The sequence below is a fragment of the Aulostomus chinensis genome, chromosome 21 (genome assembly GCF_037954235.1).
Source record: "Aulostomus chinensis isolate RoL2024-O1b breed Wild chromosome 21, RoL_Achi_v1.0, whole genome shotgun sequence".
Classification (NCBI taxonomy): domain Eukaryota; kingdom Metazoa; phylum Chordata; class Actinopteri; order Syngnathiformes; family Aulostomidae; genus Aulostomus; species Aulostomus chinensis.
In genome coordinates this window covers 749,636-764,371 of record NC_141340.1, presented here as the reverse complement: position 1 = coordinate 764,371, position 14,736 = coordinate 749,636, and the positions used below count along the sequence as shown (strand labels likewise).

Genomic DNA, 14,736 nt, shown 5'->3' with positions numbered 1-14,736 from the left:
AAATGAGTGAGAGTATTTTGTAGTCTACATTTCGTAGTGTTGTTGGTCTCCGGCGATCCAAGAGAGGAGATCCTTGTCCGGTGGGCGAATCAGTGTCATTGTACTTGTCAACACACTCCTCTATCATTTCAGAGAGCGAGGTTTCAGTTCCGCTCCACAAGGATCGATCAAACTCAACAGGAAGCCCATCCATTCCTGGAGATTTCCCTCTTTTCATTTTCTTAACAGCTTCAGAGAGTTCAAGTTTGAAGAAGTGTTCATCACAGTCTCATTTCAATTCGTTTGATATTTGTGGCGTGAACCAGGTGCTGTTTGTGCATGAGAAGCGATGACACCTGTGACATCACCTCCTGTCCGGTACAAACAGAAAGTGCATCTTCCTATATTTCTTCCAGTAGTCGTGGATGGAAATGAACATGAGCTCTGACTTTTCTAGTGTTGTAGGTCTGAGCGGCCATGTTGGACTGTGTTGCTCCTCCCACAGGTGTACGGTTACACCGCACGTGGTTTGTACGAGGAGCACAAGCTGCTCTTCACCCTGCTCTTGGCTCTGAAGATCGATCTGCAGGCCCAGAACCTCTCGCACCCTGAGGTGCTAACCTTCATCAAAGGTCTTCCTCCTGGCTATCCTGTCCTCATTTTTCTTTCTGTGTGACATCACAACTTTTCTTACAACCATTTCACTCTGTGTGCAGGCGGGGCCTCTCTGGATTTGAACAGGGTGGAGTCCAAACCACGGTGCTGGATCCTAGATCAGACTTGGCTGAATCTGGTGCAGCTGTCCAGCCTGCCCCCGTTCTCTCAGATCCTGTCCCAGGTAGAACCTGGACCCTCAGAAATGGAGAAGGTGAACTTGGAGCATCTACAGATGTTGTGCTTACGTGTGACCAGGTGAGCCAGAACGAGCGAGCCTGGAGGGCGTGGTTTGACCATCCAGCACCGGAAGATGCCCCACTGCCTGATGGGTATGAGGGGACGCTCGACGCCTTCCAGAAGCTCCTGCTGATCCGGAGCTGGTGCCCTGACAGAACCATCGCTCAGGTGTGATCTGACGCTGGTGCTGTATGGAAGTCCCATTATGAGCAGTCAATACAAGCGTGTATGGATGCAGTGACATGGCCACTGCTCATCGAGAGACAATGAGAGTTCTGATCAGTTCGAGGTCCTGTGAGTCTGCGAGGGGATGCAATGGTTACAGCAGTGATTTGAAAGCCACAGTTACCAATGTCACGCCACAGCCAGCCATAACCTTCACAAGATAATGCCGAAATGCTAGCGACAGCTATGATGCTAACAGGTTTTGCTAGCATTTAGAGGTAACGCTGAAACACTAAATCGAGACATTTGGTAAAGGAGAAGTCACTGACTTAACTAACTAACCTTTGCTGGAACAGTTAGTGATGTCAAGCTAATCAATAGTTTTGTAATGGGATAAAAAAAAACAGTTGTTAGTTGGCGCTATGATGCTAAAGGAGAAGTTGAATGAAATGTAATGAAAAAATGTGTTATGGAGTCGAGTGGTTTGCTGTGTTTGCTCGCCAGGCACGGCGCTACATCTCAGAGTCTCTGGGTCAGCAGTACACTGAGGGTTCGGTTCTGGACCTTGACGCCATGTTGGCAGAGAGCGACAGTAGGACTCCGATGGTTTGTCTCCTGTCGATGGGTTCCGACCCGACGGAGAACATAGAGAGACTGGCCAAGAGAAAGGTGAGAACATGAGACGGTGAAGGATTGATGCAAGAGCAACGAAGGAATGAAGAAAATGTCCAGATGAAAAATAAAACCAAAAGTGAGGAAGAGGTGGACAGATGGTGATGATGGTGATGGACGACACTGTCCCCTACCTGCAGGGGGCGCTGTGCCATCCCATCTCCATGGGGCAGGGCCAAGAGGTTCACGCTCGCAGGCTGTTGGCCACCAGTATGACAGAGGGCGGCTGGCTCCTCCTCCAAAATTGCCATTTGGGTCTGAATTTCCTTGAAGAACTACTAGAGACTGTCACCATAGCAACACCGGAGACTGTTCACAAGGGCTTCAGGGTGTGGCTGACGACCGATGTCCACCTCAGGTAACTGCTAGCTGCTAACTGGGCTCAGGCCTAGAGTCCTACAGTCCTAGAGTTGGTCCTCGTTGTGGTAGCAGAGGAGAGTTTGATTACCTGTGCAAGCACCTGGTGCCCCACCACCACGTCTCATAACACCAATTTATCTCCTCCTGGTGTGTGAGCGAGTGACATCAGCGCGGGCTAGCAGCGTCCGGATCTGCCGACTCATTGCAGTGGTCTCACAAGTCCAAACTAACCTTGAGCTCATGCTAAGGAAGTCAGCGTTTCTTTGTTTTTGACTGTAGAGATAGTTACATGCTGCCCCCTGCTGGGTGGAGGTAGGGAAATGAACCTGTGTGTGTGTGTGTGTGTGTGTGTGTGTGTGTGTGTGTCCGTGTGTCCGTGTGTCCGTGTGTGAGAGCAGATTCCCCATCACCTTCCTTCAGTCCTCGATCAAGTTCACCAATGAACCTCCTCTCGGTAAGAAACTGAAGTCCACCTCAGACCCCCCCACACACGCACGTACGCGTTCTGCATGTGTGAATCTTTCACCGCTTCGGTGGGAGTGTTGATGGGGAGCCATTTTCTGGTTGGTGAGTGTTGAAATAATCATCACGTGTCAGTCGCCCTAACCATCAGCTGAGGCGGCGGCACACCTGTGCTTCACGTGACACATTCAGTGAATCTGGTCTCCGCCTCCGTGTTCCTCCTCCTTTGCGGGTCTCAGTCTGTGTCTGTTTGTCCGTCTTCATCAGGGATGAAAGCAGGTCTGAAGAGAACCTTCAGTGGTGTCTCTCAGGATCAGTTAGAGATCAGCAACCTGCCTCAGTGGAAACCGCTCCTGTATGCCGTGGCGTTCCTGCACACCAGCGTTCAGGTATCTGTCCACACGCTCCTGGTTTCACAACTCGTTCAGGTGTAAAATTCTCCGTCTGTCCTTCTCTGTCTGGCCAGGAGCGTCGTAAGTTTGGCCCTCTGGGCTGGAACATTCCCTACGAGTTCAACCAGGCCGACTTCACCTCCAGTACGCAGTTTGTCCAGAACCACCTGGACGGCCTGGTTGCCAAGCAAGGGATGAACTGGAGCTGCCTGCGCTACATGCTGGGTCAGTTCTAGAGACACGGCCACGGCTCCGCCTCACCCTGAGTTTCCACTTGACCCTGAGCTCTTGTACTTCCCCAGGTGAAGTCCAGTATGGCGGCCGAGTTACTGACGACCTGGACAAACGTCTCCTGAACACCTTCACTCGTGTCTGGTTCAGTGAGAACACCTTTAGAGACAAGTTCTGCTTCTACAAAGGCTACAGCATCCCTGCAAAGGCCAAGACCGTCCAGGAAGTCCTGCAGCACATTGAGGGCCTGCCGCTGGTCGACTCACCTGAGGTCCGAGCACCTACCGGCAGAGGCAGCATCTGCTCTCCAAATATGACACCACATCACAAAAGTCTTCACGATTTCAGGTGTTTGGACTCCACCCCAATGCTGACATCACCTACCAGACCAACCTGGCCAATGAGACACTCAGCACCATCATCAACATACAGCCGAAGGACAGCGGGGGCGGGGCTGGGGAGACCCGGGAGGCCAGCGTACAGAGACTAGCCAATGAGATGCTGCAGAAGCTTCCACCTGAGTACGTGCCACATGAGGTGAGTGTTTGGAGGCGGTAGAGGGAAACCTCTACCCTCTGTTGCTGGCTGGAAATGTGGTTACATAAGTGTAAGCTAGGTCATGATGCTAAGCTAAATCATGGGGAGATGCTAAGTTATGAGGCTGGGCTACGTCTTGATGCTAAGGTTAGTATACTAAGGTGGCGCTGTAGAGACGGCGGCCTGTCATAGCAGCTCCGTGTTTTACTGTAGTTTTTTTTTTGGTGTTTTTATTACGTTGTCCGTTTTTTATCTTTATTTTTGCACTGTCCTGCGCTTCTCCGCAAATGCACAACTGCGAGACGCTTTTGGAAGAAGTTGGACACTTCCATCACTTTTAACCGCTTTAAACGTTTCTATGGATGGTGAGGACATTGATGGCCTGACTGACTGTGTCTCTGAGCACTTTGGGCTCTGCACAGACAACATCATTCCCACCAAAGAGGTCCGCTGTTACGCAAACAACAAACTGTGGGTAACCAGCGACCTGAAGGCCCTTCTCAACGGACAGAAGAGGGCCTTGAGATCACGGGACAGTGCAGAACTCAAACCAGGACAAAGGGAGCTAAAACGCTGCATGAGGGAGAGCAAGGACAAATCCAGAAGGAACCTGGAGCACAAACTGGAAGACAACAATATCAGGAACGTCTGGAGTGGGATGAGAGAGATCAACTGCTTCCAAAGGAGAGGTGGGGAGCAGCTGAGGGGGTGTAACACGAGTTGAGTAGATTCAACTCCAACCCCCCTACCCTGGGTGGCCCCCCCTACTGCCTCCACTGCTTCTCCACGCAACCGTAAACTGGATGCTGGTTGTGAATCTTTTTCAGTAAAAGTTGCTCTGTTGACTTTTATTAAATGGATTTTGTTTGAAAGGTCAAAGGTCAGCTGCAGAAGTTGGGTTCACTCCAGCCGATGAACATCTTCCTTCGCCAGGAAGTAGACCGCATGCAGCGAGTCATTAGCAGTGTACGGAGCACGCTCACGGACCTTAAACTGGCCATCGACGGTCAGTCTCTCTCTCTCTCTCTGTCTCTCTCTCTCTGTCTCTCACACACACACACACACACCTCTTGTGTATTTGACGAGCTGTCTGTCTCGCTGCAGGCACCATCATCATGTCTGAGGATCTGCGTGACGCTCTCGACTGCATGTTCAATGCTCGGATCCCTCGCCGGTGGCTGCGGCTCAGCTGGCCTTCAGCCACGTTGGGCTTCTGGTTCAGCGAGCTGCTGGAGCGGAACCAACAGCTCAGCAGCTGGATCAGCGCTGGACGACCCAACCAGTTCTGGCTCACCGGCTTCTTCAACCCACAGGTCAGTTCACTCTGGCGCTGAGACGCAGTGATGGAAGCGATGACTCACGAGCCGTTGATTGTGCCGGATCTCAGGGTTTTCTGACGGCCATGCGCCAGGAGACCACGCGCTCCAGGGGCTGGGCCTTAGATACGGTCACCCTGAGCAACGAAGTTACCAAGATGATGAGGGAGGACGTGTCCGCACCCCCCCCTGAGGATGTGGGCGGAGTCTACATCCATGGCCTCTTTCTGGACGGGGCAGGTTGGGACCGGCGTGGCGCCAAGCTCACAGAGGCCCCACCCAAGGTTAGTCAGGGCGGTTTTAGAATACAGATGAGATAAAAACAAATCCAGTTACAGAATGTACAATTACACACCAACTCCCATGAGCCTCTCTACCTCAGGTCCTCTTCACGCTGCTCCCTGTGGTCCACGTCTATCCTGTCAGCTCAGCTAATGTGGTGGGTGCTAAGTGGCAGCCTGGCGCCGGGGGCGTGCTCTCCGTGTACTCGTGTCCGGTCTATAAGAAACCCCGGCGGACTGACCTGAACTTCATCTTCTCGCTGCAGCTGCGCAGCCTGCAGCCCGCTGAGCACTGGACGCTGCGCGGCACGGCGCTGCTCTGCGACTGCAAGTGAGCCTCAGACTGAACCTCATTGTTCCGCCACGCTGCGCGGTGACCAATGATTTTTACATTTTTTTAACCTTTTTTACTAATTGTTGCAAATTGAAACAAACTCCCGAATGACCTTTTTTCCCAGAAATTTACTTTCACAACAGGGAAAAGGGAATGAAAGGGAGATAAATTAAAGACCAAGGAGGATCAGGAGCGTGACCAGAGATGTTCACCAGACAGTGAAGACATGGTGTCAGCGCGTCGCGTGTAAAAGACCGGCGTCAGCTGATATTTTGTAGGTCTGAAATCGTTAACTGGCCTCGTGCCGCCATCTTGAGGAATTATGATCAGAACCCAACATTCCAACGTCATAAATGTTTCATCTTCCAACTACACATTTGATGTCTACCTGGTTTTAATTGTCAAGCCGAATGGCGAGGGTTAGTGGCTAATGGCTAGTGGCTAATGGATTGTGGCTAATTGATCGTGGCTAGTGGCTAATTGATCGTGGCTAGTGGCTAATTGAGCGTGGCTAGTGGCTAATGGATCGTGGCTAGTGGCTAATGCAACCGGTCCGGCGTCAGAGGCCGGTCCGTGTTTTTAAAGTTGTGTAACCTGATTGAAAATGATAAATATTCACCGGTTTTTCTAACAGTTTGAGTTGGAAAAAATTGTGACATTAAAATCTGAGATTTTCTTTTTTTAATGTTTTTGGAGTCAAACTCATCAACTGTTGGCTAACAAATGAGTATTTAACCCTTAAAAGTCTCCTGCAGCCGTAACTGTTGACCTGACATCTGATGTTTCTAATTTCTTTCCCTCCAACCAGCTGGTGCTTGTAATTCGTTCGAATAATTAATGAGCTTGGTTAATTACAGTTTTAAATTACAGTTGGTCATTTCTTTTTGAACTAAATAAACATTTATATTTTAACATGAATAAATGAGTAAATGATATCACATGAGTTAACTGTTAGTCAGTGCTTATTAATGAAGTAGCACTTTGAATCAAACCTAAATCCAAACAAGAGAAAAGCGCTTTTCTCATCGTGTTCATCTTCTACTTTCAGGGACTCTTAGATTTATTTAAGTTTCCAACTTTCAAAGAGAATCTATCTGGTTGTTAGTCTGCATGAGGTTGGCAGTTTCAGAATAAAGGCTTCAATCTAGAAAAAAAGTGAAATCAGTTTCTTTATTGACGTTCATGTAAAAGAACAGCAGAATCATGGGAGGAATCCAGAATAAAAAAACTGAGACTGAAAATCTCTCCTCTGCTACGAGGTATGACAAGAAGTCATGTTTAAGAAATTGGCGAGTGAAATATTAAAGTAAAATCTGAAGAAGTGATCAGCTACACAACAGTTTCATTTATTTCCTCAAAATGATCCACACAAGCCTGTTTTCATGTGATTTCACTGAGACCTACAGCCATGCAGTCACTCGCTAAAGGAAGTCAGCGTCAAATCCACGCACTCACACACGAGGCAGAAGCCCAGGTTCCTTTTAAAGGTTTCTGCAGCGTAAAGAGGAAGTCAGGAACCGGAAGGAGAGCGAGTTGGATCTCTCACACCAACCAGACATTCATCAGCAACCCTGAAGCCCGAGTGTGAAAGTTTGTCAGGCTAATTTCCGCTGAGTCGTTGTGACGCGTCACAGCAAACGTGGCTGACAACGCTGAGCAGGTTGGTGTCTGTCACGCCGTCGCCAGCTGAATGCTGCCACTCCTCACATTCACCTGTTGTTGGCTTTCAGCAAACCAAAGTCGAAAACTCGACAACAAATCAAAGGTACTTTGAGATATCACTGGTCGTAACATAAATGTTACTGTAAACTGTGGGAAAACTGCATTGTTTGTGTATAACAAATATTAATACTTGTAGTTATCGTCTCTCTTTATGTTTGTCCACTGCTAACTAAAATTAACGCAGCTAATATGAAGTTCACGTCAAAAAATACTGGATTACAAGAGTCAGGCAATGACACAACAAAACTAGAACAACACAACAAAACTGGAGGTCAGACCAAACTGTGAGCAGCAAGCTAACGTTAGCAATCAGCGAGGAGGAGCTGGTTGATGTCGCGGCAGCAAAACCAACTTCAGTGTCAAGCATTCCTCCCTCCAGGTGTAACCAGGGTGACGCCAAACCAGAAATCTGGTACCAATACCACTGAATTTGTCTCCATCTCAATGCCCCCGTAATACTTAAAATACCTGCTACGCCCACAGGCCGCCATCTCCCACACAGAACGGTTCGAGTCTTGGATCTCAAGCACCTACGATACCTTTAGAATTTTGGTACCAAGAGAAAACAGACATCACCAAGCGATCTCTTACTGCGAGGCCCCCATGTGTCACCACGACATGGAAATGTAATATAACACACATTCAATCAATGACCACTCCGTCATCTCAGGTATTCATAGGTGAGTGGCGGCACCTCTATGACCCTGTAGCACAGTTCTGCATCGGCCTTCAGGTCGTCTGCTGCCGCTGGTGTCAGGGCCCTGGTTCCGACACGGTTTGCTCATTGGTTATGGGAAGGGTTTCAAAGAACAAGCATGTCCTTGTGTGGTTTCGCCCGGATGTTACTGAACAAAGACATTGCCTCTGCTTCCTGGGCTTGGCCACGCCCACACCGATTGTGATTGGTTCACAGAAATATTAACAAGCCAGAGTGTTTTGATGAATGATGATGGGTGGAGCCAAAATCCAGTGAGACCACCTTGGGGAGAACCTTGACAGAAAAGTACTGGCGAGGAGCCGCTTCAGCTGCCTGGTGAGTAACCAGTGACCTGGTCACTAGCGAGCCACAGCAGCCATTCGTCCTCCTCATGAGCTCGTGCACGTGTTGTGAATGATGGTTCCTCTGGAAGACACCTAATCTGACCTGGTGGTCCAGATGTAAAGCGACCTCCATCTCTTCTCAGGTCCAACTTACAGTACATCCCATCTAACTGGGTCCAGTTAGGTTCTGGAGCTGAACTACGGCTCCATCTTTTGGACCCGTGAAGACATCCAGCAACAAACCAACGTTGACTTTTTCTCTTCAAGTTGAGCCGCAGTGACATCATCAGTAAACTTTAGTATTCAGAAATGATTTATTATGTTACAGAATCAAGTGTACCACGACCACATCAAAGCTTCTAGCATCCGACACGTCCGTCTCATCAACATGCACAAACAAGCCGCCGTGTGATAACATGACGAGTGACCCAAAACCATCTTGTTCCTCCGTTGGCGTTGTCTCAAGTTCACGGATCCATGTCCGCTTTGCTCTTTACGACAGCTGCTTCATGTCGTACATCGGCACCTCCTCCTCCTCCGCCTTGCCCTCATCAGCGGCTGCCTTGGCGGCGTCAGGGCTGCTCTTACGACCCTTGGGAGGCGGGACGGGGACGGCACCCTCTGAGGCACCCTCAGCTCCCTCCTGGCCCTCCGCCACAGTCCTCTCCTTCTTCAGGTTAAGCTTGGCCGGGACCTTGGTGATGCTGTCCTTCAGCCTCTCGCCAGACTGCTTCAGCCTCTCGCCAGACTGCCGGATCTTCTCGCGCCTCTCTGCGGTCACGATGCGCTCGCCAAGTTTGTTGACCTTGGTGCCCAGGTTTTCACGGGTCTTGCTCATGTTTTCCTTGGAGAAAGTGGCTTTGAAGCTCTCTATGCGCGTCATACCCGTCTTCTTCATGCGGCCAGCTGCCGAGGAGTCGGCCTCCTCCACCACCATGTACTCCTCGTCTGACTCGGGTGGGAGCTCAAACTTATCAGGTTCTACGTCGACTCTGGCGCCGCCGCTGGCCTCTGCTGTCTCGTTGCCTGGTGCGACAGCCTTCACCTCCTGATCACCCTGAGTCACAAAATGACAGAGAAGAGAACCTTGAGGAACATCATGAAGGATAAACCTGACGAGGTGCAGAATCGAACTCCAGATGTGATCTGTCTGCCTAACTTCACAGCCTAGAACCAACGGTACCAACCAAAGTTCTGTACGTAATGGAATCATGGTCAGGGCCTCCCTACATCGGGGTGAATCCATGCTGAAACGTAAAGTCCAGGACGAGTCTGTACAGATTGTTGTCAGTTTAAACGTGGCTCACGGCTGGAGTGGCGTGCAGGTCCTGATCGGCCTCCATAAATAAGCTGCAGCACCTGTTTCTGCAGCTCAGCGCTTGGCTGCAGGGAGCTAAACATACCGACAAGCAGCGCCGGGCCGTGCCGGATGAGCTCCAAGCCACGTCGCACTGTCACCAGCCGCTACTGTAAGATTAGGTTACATGACATGAAGTGGGTAGGTTCAGGACCAATCATGAACAGAACCTGTTTCTGCTTGTGGGATCCACTTTGTCCTCCATTTTTATTAGAGTAGAACTGTTCTAAAACTGCCAGAAAACATGAAAGCATTCACAATAGAAATGATCCCATGATCAGTCAGAACCTTGAGATGAGACAGAATTATGAGATTCAAGTCAAAATTACAAATGAAAGAAGTTGAAACTGTCAGAGGACGAATGAGACTGAGAAGTCTGGATTAGGTTTTAAGTATCCTGATTTACCCACAGATCCAGAAGACCAAAACCTGACAAAGAAGGTAAAACAACTTTGTTTCCCTCCTGTTGAGATGCTTTGCTTTGGGTTGATCCCAAACTGGATCCACTGGGTCCATTTTAATCATTTTTCAGACATGGAGCAGTTGTAGTCTGGTATCGCGTCTTTCCTGGGCACCTTGGAACTAAAACCAAACGGAAAGTTGAGATTTTTGCCTCCAGTTTACGCTAAAGAAGTTAGCATGTTGTTCAAAACAGTGGGGGTGAACACAGTGGACTCTCTGGTTCAGCTCGTTCACACTGTTATGCCACCTCTTAGTGTGAAGCTGGTAGAGGAGGACAGTGCCCTAAACAAGGACATAATTCAGGCGAAGGCGACTTCATGAACATGTTTCCACTTTCAGTAAGATTATTCAACATCTCACTCTCCCGAAAGAACGAGATGCCGGAGCGCCTGGCCTGGGCCGGTACCACGAGGCAGGACGCACCTTAGCTAGCTTGTTTTCAAAGTTACAAATGATACCTTTACCTGTCAGTATCCAGAAATTTCAGTTCTTTCAAGTCGTTGAAGTTGATCGTATTATGTAATTGCTTGCTGTAGTGATTTGGTGGGTAGGGAGCAGGGGTGAAAGGTCATGAGTCATTTGACCTCATGACATCACTGTAATCCTGAAGCTTCTGCTCCAGCTGACTGGAGATCATTCATGAACATGGAGTCGGAGTGTGTGTGTGTGTGTGTGTGTGTGTGTGGGGGGGGGGCAACTATATTAGGAGTTGCTGGATGTTCAGACTCAGAATAACCCGGTGTCTGTCAGGGTTCAGCTGGCTCAGTCACTTACAGCCCCCCCCCCCCCCCCCCCATACATAAACACTTGATTTATTGGCACTAAGCAGAGCCACAACACCAGCTTTCTGTCCGCTGGAGTATCAGTCATTTGGTGAGTGACAGTTGAGCTGCCAACACGTCCTCAACCTCGGCGTCTTCACTTTTCTACACCAGGGACCTCTGTGGTCAGAGGCCTACTCACTGCTGGTGAGCCATTGCATAAACTAGCCGAATGAGCCAGCAACGCTAACATTTGCGGGCTAATATCTGACCATAAAGAAGCTTCACAGAACATGCTAACTAGATATTTCCCTCTGATGCTTTAAATGCACAGAAAGTACAAATTTAAAAATGTATCTTTATCCAACCAAAGCGGTTCATTAGTGAAGATGATCTTGATGAACTGAACCTGGAAGATCATCAACTTCTGTTCACCAGAGCTGATTTACTGGTTCAATCACCACAATCACATGGAGCGATCCTATTGGCTGCTGGGGGAGGAACCAGGAGATGACCACTTCCTGTTGGTGGAAGAACCTGGAGATGACCACTTCCTGTACAGAAATCCTTGTAACTTTTATCTTTTGAAATGGTGAAGCTCCATCTTGACATGTAAGTCACTTTCTGTTTGCCTCTTTGGTTTCCTAGCAACTTTGCTTCATGGAGGTATTAAGTGTTGAAGGTGTGACCTGATTTAGTCTTAGTAAGCACTCACTCACTCACTCACTCACTCACTCACTCACTCTCACACACACACTCACTCTCACACACACACTCACTCACTCACTCTCACACACTCACTCACTCACTCTCACACACACACTCACTCACACTCACTCACTCACTCTCACACACACACTCACTCACACACACACTCACTCACTCACTCTCTCACACACACTCACTCACTCTCTCACACACACTCACTCACTCTCACACACACACACTCACTCTCACACACACACTCACTCTCACACACACTCACTCACACTCACTCACTCACTCACTCACTCTCACACACACACTCACTCACTCTCTCACACACACTCACTCACTCTCTCACACACTCACTCACACACTCTCACTCACTCTCTCACTCACTCACTCTCTCACACACTCGCTCTCTCACTCACTCACTCTCACACACACACTCACTCACTCTCTCACACACACTCACTCACTCTCTCACACACACACTCACTCACTCTCACACGCACACTCACTCTCTCACACACTCACTCACTCACACACACACTCACTCACTCACTCTCACACACTCACTCACTCACTCACTCACTCTCACACACACACTCTCTCGCTCACTCACTCACTCACTCTCACACACACACTCACTCTCACACACACACACTCACTCTCTCACTCACTCACTCACTCTCACACACACACTCACACACACTCACTCACACTCACTCACTCACTCTCACACACACTCACTCACTCTCTCACTCACTCACTCACTCTCTCACACACTCACTCTCTCACTCACTCACTCTCACACACACACTCACTCACTCTCTCACACACTCTCTCTCACTCACACACACTCACTCTCTCACACACTCACTCTCACACACTCACTCACACACACACTCACTCTCTCACTCACTCTCTCACTCACACTCACTCTCTCACACACTCTCACTCACTCTCTCACACACTCACTCTCTCACTCTCACACACACTCACTCTCTCACACACACACACTCACTCACTCTCTCACACACTCACTCACTCTCTCACACACACACTCACTCTCTCACTCACTCTCACTCACTCACTCACTCATTCTCTCACTCACACACTCACTCTCTCACTCACTCACTCTCTCTCTCACTCACTCAGTCTCACACACTCACTCACTCTCTCACACACTCACTCACTCTCTCACACACACACACACACACACACACACACTCACTCACTCTCTCACACACACACTCACTCACTCTCTCACTCACTCTCACTCACTCACTCACTCATTCTCTCACTCACACACTCACTCTCTCACTCACTCACTCTCTCTCTCACTCACTCACTCACTCTCTCACACACTCACTCACTCTCTCACACACACACACACACACACACACACACACTCACTCACTCACTCACTCACTCACTCACTCACTCACTCAGTCGTCACTGCTGAGTTGCTGGTTCATAGTTAGAACGTTATAACCCTTACCACTGCTCCAAGGAACCAAAATAGAGAGAAACAGCTGGACTGTGAGATTAAGAGCTTAGAGTTCTGTGGGTTGGAGCCCATCTTTCAGCAGTGAGAACCCTCCCTGTTCTCCAGATCCGCGGTGTAACCTTTCAGCCTGCTGACGTGTATCCAGGGCTAAAATATTCAGGTCGCTGCGCTGCTGCAGCTGCTAACGTGAAGGCCAAAGAAATGAAATGAAGCCCAGTGTGTCTGCGGCTATTTCAGCCTCCAGCACCAGCAGAGACACACCAGCTGAACCTGTCTAGTATACGAACCTCAGATATATGACCATACGTCAGTCAGAACCGAAGGGCAACGCCGAACGAGCCCTCGCAGGCTCCCGCATGAGTCTGAAGACCTTGGTAGGGTCTGACCAGCAGGACTCAACACGCTTGGAAATGTTCAACCTTCATAATTTAAAATGAGCGACTGGAGTAAAGGTGTCTTCAGTGTTTTGTCTTCCCCTTTGGTTCTGTTGAGAAACAGGTCTAAGTTCATCCTGGGTCCATTCAGTTCTTAGTACCAGAGGTCTGACCTAACCCAGAATCTTATTGAACCAGGCCATCCTGTCCCCTTTGTGTCAGGTTTTAGGGTTCAGATGTGGCTAATAGTTTTGACCCCCCTAGCTCTGCTTGGACGAGGCAGCAAGAACATGAGGTGAGGTCCTCTCCAGTTGAGAACCAACACGACTCCTGGAGGATTCGGTCAGAACCTGAGGGGTCTATGAGGTTCTATGAGAACTCTAAAGAGAGTGGAACCTTCTGGTGGGTGTCTTACCTGATAAATGACCACCCTGAACTTGTTTTTGGCCAGGAGGTCGCCCTGGGTGGCCTCCACCTTCTTGACCCGGATGTTCTGGTTCTCCACACGCACCCTGACATCCTTGATGTGGCGGCTGACCTTGCGCGTCTTCTCCAGCAGCCGGTCGACGGTGGTGCTGGTGTTGGCGTGATCGCTAGTCAACTTGACGATGTCGGCCTGGATAGTCTTCACTGTGCTCTCCAGCTCCAGCTGACGCTCCTCCATGCGCTGCTGCGTGACCTGGACGCTGTCCATGAGGCCCGCCACCCGCTCCAGCAACGCCATAATGCTTCCAGCATCATCTGCGCCACCCGCTGGCAGACCTGGTTTGTCTGTCATTCCGGCTGATCGGTGAGCTCTCTCTCCTTCTGACTCTTCCAATTTGAACCCCGGTGATCTAAATGTCGGAGGGACCCGGAGACATTCAGCAGCACAGACGGGGGAGGGGCGAGGGTCGAGGCATCAGGCGTCCAGAGAAAGAGGACTAGAGAACCAGGTCTCTACAACTGGAGGTCCACCCTGAAACTGGTCAGACCCTGTGAGACCCACCCTGCTGAGGCAGAGAGGGAGGGAGGGCGGGTGAGCCTAAAAAGAGAGGGAGGGTAGGCAGCGGAGAGTTTCCACAGGGCTCAGACCAGAGGGTCTCCTGTAACCCTTCACATCCTGGAGCAGATGGTGCCTCCGTCCAGAGAGGTCCAGCTTGAAGGGACACCACAAATACTCCTCCCAACGAGCGCTCTCT

The 14,736-nt window shown here is 49.8% G+C and overlaps 2 protein-coding genes across 2 annotated transcripts in view; one reads left to right on the top strand and one right to left on the bottom strand.

The window, feature by feature from the left end:
* The window catches only part of dnah5l (dynein, axonemal, heavy chain 5 like), a 53,176-nt gene extending 46,267 nt beyond the window's left edge, over positions 1-6,909 (top strand). Inside the window, exons 84-97 of the mRNA XM_086192334.1 lie at positions 485-611; positions 696-817; positions 892-1,041; positions 1,543-1,707; positions 1,851-2,068; positions 2,469-2,524; positions 2,800-2,921; positions 2,999-3,149; positions 3,227-3,426; positions 3,504-3,692; positions 4,566-4,698; positions 4,797-5,005; positions 5,080-5,292; positions 5,391-6,909. Of these exons, the coding sequence (XP_086048460.1) occupies positions 485-611; positions 696-817; positions 892-1,041; positions 1,543-1,707; positions 1,851-2,068; positions 2,469-2,524; positions 2,800-2,921; positions 2,999-3,149; positions 3,227-3,426; positions 3,504-3,692; positions 4,566-4,698; positions 4,797-5,005; positions 5,080-5,292; positions 5,391-5,624 (2,289 nt within the window). The 3' untranslated portion in view covers positions 5,625-6,909. The remainder of the gene's footprint in view (positions 1-484; positions 612-695; positions 818-891; positions 1,042-1,542; positions 1,708-1,850; positions 2,069-2,468; positions 2,525-2,799; positions 2,922-2,998; positions 3,150-3,226; positions 3,427-3,503; positions 3,693-4,565; positions 4,699-4,796; positions 5,006-5,079; positions 5,293-5,390) is intronic.
* cavin4b (caveolae associated protein 4b) lies at positions 6,881-14,597 on the bottom strand. The gene is made up of 2 exons (XM_086190870.1): positions 13,971-14,597; positions 6,881-9,443 (listed from the first exon to the last, which is right to left on the bottom strand). Exons 1-2 carry the CDS (start codon positions 14,331-14,333, stop codon positions 8,880-8,882), a joined length of 927 nt encoding a protein of 308 aa, XP_086046996.1. The 5' UTR covers positions 14,334-14,597; the 3' UTR covers positions 6,881-8,879.
* Between the last annotated feature and the right edge of the window lie 139 nt (positions 14,598-14,736).

Excerpts from the sequence above, each read along its gene's own strand:
- cavin4b (XM_086190870.1), bottom strand. The coding sequence starts at position 14,333 with ATGACAGACAAACCAGGTCTGCCAGCGGGTGGCGCAGATGATGCTGGA. Across the intron at positions 9,444-13,970 it reads TCAGGGTGGTCATTTATCAG|GGTGATCAGGAGGTGAAGGC; the intron begins GTAAGACACCCA and ends TTTGTGACTCAG.